A 6,000-nucleotide genomic window follows, 5' to 3' on the forward strand; every position below is an offset into this window, starting at 1 on the left:
AAGTCCAACATTTCCAGGCCATAATGAGACCTGAATGAGACTGGAGTTTTTCTCCATTTCCAGCTTTCCCCCAGTGAGGGGTCAGATGTTCATCAGATTTTAGCATCTTCAGGTTTTTTAACAAGTAGACGCCATAAACATGGAGAGTTCAGTTATGAGACCGCATTTGAGACAAATCTCTGAGTGTTCACTCAGTTTCATCTTTAGCAAGTATTTTTTAACACTAATCCAGGTTCTATAATTCCAATTAAAGCTGGTAAATGCCATGAAATGTTTCCTAGCTGATCACAAAAGACTGCTGGATTATCTGTTATTTCAGACAAGCCATATGCCTGACTTTTTTTATTAAGAGTTGATGTTTGACTTTATTGCTCTGACATAGAGTTCAGTAATTGTGCATATGAAAAATTTGCCATTCAAAACAGTAAAGGGGCCATATTAGTTGCGTAAATTAAAAGATTGAAGAGAGAAATTAGTGTGGACTTGGAGTGATCAGCAAAGGTTTCAATAAGTAAGTAGAACTTAATCTGGGACCTAAATATGAAAATTGACTAGCTTAGAAAAAGCAGAAGTTACCCATAATGATGTGAGTCCAAGCAAATGGCAGAAATGGATAATGCAGGCAGTATGGAAGGGAGGGTGGCTGGAGCAGGAAGTAGAGGCAAGTCTTATTCTATGTACTTTCATGGACATCTTGAAAGTATTAAATAAATGGATAAATTTTTCATCCCAGCCGTTTGCCAGGCTCCCTGCTTAAATGGTGGGAAATGTGTAAGACCAAACCGATGCCACTGCCTCTCAGCTTGGACAGGACCCGATTGTTCCAGGTACGATAACCAAACCATAATGTTTATCTACAAAATAAAGTCATTGAATTGCAAGCTGAGTTGTTCCATGAGCCATGAACCAGAAGGTATCTCTAGTTTGAGTGTAAGCATTTGTGTCCATAAATGTCCACTTTGCTAAATACTCTCTAATTTTTAACTAAAAGCTAAGAAATATTAGTTCAGGTTTGATGAATGAAACAATCTCAAAAATAGTCTTCTTGAGCAGTATATTGCATCCTTCATATATAAGGATAGAAATAAACACTAACCTCAATATGTTGTATTGAAAATGATTTAATACATGTTGTTTTGAGTCCTTGCTTATAATTAGAAATACTATTGAAATCTATAAAAGTTATTTTTAAAGTCATGTTTTCATGTAATATTTTTTAGTAAAGTCATGTATGTATGTACAGTATTTCGTTGGCTACTATAAAAATGTGCTCTGTTAATTGATTTCTCATTTCTGACCAAATATCATGTTGATAAAGGATTATTACAAAAATACATCACAGGGAAATTTTTAAGCTTTAGAAAGTATCAGAGTATGCCATACCATGGATATAATATTTTCAATATTAAAACATTGCCCTAACAAACAATGCAACATGGGAATATTGCCAGCACCATTTCAAGACTTTCACTATATGTCATTGCATTATTTCCCTTAGATTTATTTCAAAAAAGGGGGAACTCAGTTAATCTGGAAACGACTCATAGTTTCCCATTTCCTTTTATTTTGATTGAAATATCAAAGTCGACTTTCAAAATCAACAAGTTACTAAATTTTTAAAAAATCTGTCTCATCCGAATAAATTTCCTTATATATCAAATATGTCATCTGTGCAGAGAGAAAAAATATAAACTGAACCCAAAAGAGCAAGTACAAAAAAGAATAGAAAAGTATATTTATGAAGCTGCCAAGATAAAGATTCTAGTTTTACCTGAAAGCACAGTGAAAAGAATTTAAGAAAATGAAAGTCATACTGGAAATGGTTTCTAAAAAAAAAGAGAGAGGAAGGAAAGAAGAGAAAGAAAAGGAGTAACAGCAACTCAAAAAGGAACAGGAAGGATTAATAACATTTTTAAAATGTTAGACTTTATATTTCAACCCTTTCATTTTAAAGATAAGAAAAGCATGTTTCCCTGATATCAAAATGCTCCTAATTCAAGTTCTTCCTTGACAGAGAGGGTAGTTATTACCTTATGTGAAAATACTATATATTAATAAAGAAAGCAGAATCTATATTTTTTATGCAAAAGTTTGATGTAGGAATCCAAGAAAGAATTAATGTAAATTAAGCTGAAATGTATACCCCACATTCAAGGGAGGCAACTAGCAACCAAGAGGACCAAGCAGATTTGTCTCCCTTATACTAATACTCTCTTGTTGCAACTCTACCTTAAGCAAAGAAAGGAATTCATTATCAGAACACAGGGGCCTTGCATTGAACCAAATTCAAGTAAGTTGCTGTGCCTCCTCAAACCAGAACTGGGAACTTGAAAGCCATCCATAGCCTTTCCACCTCCCAGCTCACCTCTCTCTACTGTCTGCTCCATCCTTCTCACTTGCAGAGCTCACATGGTCAGACACACATCTTGCTTGTCATAGTACATATCCAGCGAGATAGTATTCTGTCCCAGTTTTTTTTTTTTTTTTTTATCCAGGAAAAGGATTCTGATTGGTCCAGATTGATTCAAGGGCCTACCCACGATCAGTCAACTGTGGACCTGGGTTGGATTATGTTATACTAACATGAAAGCTTCCATGGTGATTTTGTCAAAACATTGGGTAAAGGGGAGGGGCAGGTGACAATTTCCAGAAGATGGAGTATACGTCCCTGAAATGGGAGGGCAGAAAACTTTTCTGAGAAGTCAGATGTTTACAAATTATTTTTTCTTTCTTGTCCACAAGCTTCTATGCTTAGCACTAGTACAAGCACAAAAATAGATTCTCAATTCTTGCTGACAATGGAGCAATTTCCTGATATCAGTGACAGCTGGGGGCATCCATTAAATCCCTCTACATGTAACCTCCTCCACTTACACGTAAGGTTCAAACTACCAGAGAACAAGACAAGGGTAGTCTTAAGAAAGAAATCGTGTGTCCTCTGATATCTATGTGCATCTTCAGAAAATTGATCCTACACAAATAAGTTGAAACCATCAACTGCTAATGCTGAAAGCAACTTTCACCTTCACCAGGTCCAAACCTCTTGTTTCACAGATGCGAGGATTGTCAGACAGGGAGCTAGTGACCATACCAAGATTAAAACTCACGTCTCCTGATTCTCAGATCTTTCCATAAGTTACCACCTGTTCACCATGCCCCTTAGTTCCCTAGGAATGATCTGGTTCCCTACCAACATCCCAGATATCTGAGACTTAAAATCCTTTGTAATCAGCCCCAAACAAGCTAACTCTTCAGTTCAGTCTTTTCCTCTTAAATCTGTTCTGTTTTGTTTCCCAGGAAAAGGAGGGCTGGCTTTTAACCACTGCACAAACAACTGGCTCTCCCACAAGCAGGATCATCTCTTCCTGGCAGTACCTGGGCTTTCCGAAACACACAGAAAGAAACCAACGTGGTGCTGGGTCTTGTTTTGTTAGTAAACTTGTTATTTTCAGTTTACTTTTTTTCATTTTGTGACATATTTTGTTATTCTTTGTGACATACTTTCTTACGTGTTTCCATTTTTTAAAATATGCCTTATTTTCTATATAAAAATATACTAAATAGATGCTGCTCCACCCACACAAAATGTACATACTCCGCTGGCTGTTGAGAGAGTTCCTGGTACACATTTTTATTCAGTTACTTAAAATGATTTTTCAATTAAAATATATTTTGCTACTAAATAATATTTTGCTGGGTAATGGCATTTTATACAAGATGGCAAGGGAATAATAAAGAGGATCAGTGACCTTTCAGCTATGCCCCTGGCATACAACACAGGAGCATATGTAGTGCACCCGGAAATTACTAAAGGTGACCCTTACTTCTAGATCCATTTTCTTTTCTATATTTGTAACGATAAAAGTTTCCTTTCATTTAACCAGAGAGTAACTGTTGCACCTGTACCCTCCATACAAAATACTGTCCTGGGCTAGAGCAGCCTGGCTCATTCCCTTTCCAACATGTGGAAAGCTATTGGCACCAACTGGGGAAGAGGGAAGTGGGGTAAAGACTGTGGCTCACAGATGACAGCGTTCCCCTTCCTTCTCACAGCTGCAATCAGAAGTGCGAGAACTGGAGGATTATCAGAGAGCCTATCTCTAGACCATAATCCCACAATCCCACAGCTCACTGTTTAGGAAGGGAGATAGGAAGAGGAGATGGGGGGGGGGTGTGGAAGAGGGGGAAAGGCAAATGGGAAAGGTCCTCCAGAGCTGTGCTCCTGTTTCCACCTGCAAAAAAGGATTGAGGCTGCCCAAGGGAATGCTGAGCTGCCCCTCGGTCCCCACTGCTTTACCTACCTCCATCACTCTCCTTCTACCAGAATACAGACTTTCCCCAGGCTTCTGGACAACAAAGCCAAAACCTAGATTGAAACATATATATATGAAACTCACCAATCAACTCTCCTCCCTCCTACAGGAGTTCTAGTCTCCCACGGGGAGCAGTGTGCCTCATGGCACTGTGCAGAAAGCAGGAAGGATGTTTAGCCCAAGATCTTCTGTTGTGATAAATGAAGTAGGATACTCCTCCCCCGCCACTCAGCTCTTGATGAAGATCTTGATTCTCCTAGTGGTCCTCTTCACTGCCCCACACTTCCCTCAGCCTCTTCCTTTTTTCTGACACTCACTCTCTTGACCAATCTTACATGTATATGAATATAGCATTTAATCGGTCTATTTATATCCCATCGACTTTCAAAATATGTTCATGTCATTTGTAATCATAACATATAGAATAAAACGCAAAAGCCTTAAAAGCCAAGTAATAAAAGAGAGAAAGATGGTACCAGAAAATTTAAGCTAGGGAAAGCTAGTGCAATTAAAACTCAGTTCTGAACGTGTACATGTGAAGTAAAATTTGTATTGTGTTAGAGTAGGCTAAAAATTTATATTTTCAAAGTAGGTCAAATTAGTCATGTTAGACAAGGAAGTAAAGTATCAAATAAGGTTTCAAAAACCTAGAAATGTGAGTCTTAGAATAATACTGAGTATTAGAAAATCTTATTTTTTTAATCTTCAATAGTAGATACATCTCCTGGTGAATTTTTGATGATAGAAATCATTCCCTTGTTATATGAACTATCCCACAAACTGAAAAAGATGGTAAATATCAAATAATATTTACCAAACTAATCACTTATGTGAAAACCCAACAAAGATTAGAAATAAACAATTAATCAATTTATGGCTGTGGTTTATTGAACTACTATGTGCTAGACCCTGTACTAGTTGTTTCACAGACATTATTTCTTTGAATCCTCATAATGATCCTGTTGAGATATGTATTATCTATTTTACAGGTGAGAATAGTGAGACTCTGAGAAATCAAATAACTTGCCTAAAATAACACAGCCATTAAACAACAAAGCCAAACGCAAATCTGTTTTACTCTGAAACTCATGCTCTTTCCTCTCTTCTTCTTCTGCACTTTTAATAGATATAACACTAAGCAATCTTAATTAGCAAATTTAACTCAATAATGCAATTTTGAAAATGGTACTTGACAGTAAAGGTGGTGTTTTCCAAGGGTGTAATATGAAATGCATATGAAAAGAGCAATTGATATAGAAATGTAGTTTGATAAAATTCAACCCTTATTCTTAAATCTCCAAAGGATGTATCTCTAGTATACTAAAGCATATCTGTTTTAAACCAGCCAAGACCATTCCTATAGACAGCCACTAATGCTTCACTTTATAATCAGGAGCAAAGCAAGAAGGCTATCCTCATTTATCTTGAACATCATTCTGGGAGTTCTAGCTGAAGCAATAATACATAAAATACATAAAAGGTGTAACAATAAGAAAATTAAGAATCACAATTTTCATTTTGGCAGAACACATAGTGATGTTCCTTTTACGATGAAAAGCCAAAGATATGAAAATCCATCGGAAGTACAGAATCCAATAAACTGGATATTTACTAGATAAATAAACAAAAATAAAAAACTGTCCTTTATGCCAGTTAAAAATAGAAAATAGAAATAGAAAATAGAAAA

The 6,000-nt window shown here is 36.5% G+C and overlaps 1 protein-coding gene across 1 annotated transcript in view; it reads left to right on the forward strand.

The window, feature by feature from the left end:
• SVEP1 (sushi, von Willebrand factor type A, EGF and pentraxin domain containing 1) overlaps nucleotides 1-3,686 on the forward strand; it is a 195,409-nt gene extending 191,723 nt beyond the window's left edge. The window contains 2 exon segments of the mRNA XM_037797566.1: nucleotides 734-827; nucleotides 3,298-3,686. Of these exon segments, the coding sequence (XP_037653494.1) occupies nucleotides 734-827; nucleotides 3,298-3,319 (116 nt within the window). The 3' untranslated portion in view covers nucleotides 3,320-3,686.
• Nucleotides 3,687-6,000: the final 2,314 nt, after the last annotated feature.

This window comes from Choloepus didactylus, chromosome 10, assembly GCF_015220235.1.
Source record: "Choloepus didactylus isolate mChoDid1 chromosome 10, mChoDid1.pri, whole genome shotgun sequence".
Classification (NCBI taxonomy): domain Eukaryota; kingdom Metazoa; phylum Chordata; class Mammalia; order Pilosa; family Megalonychidae; genus Choloepus; species Choloepus didactylus.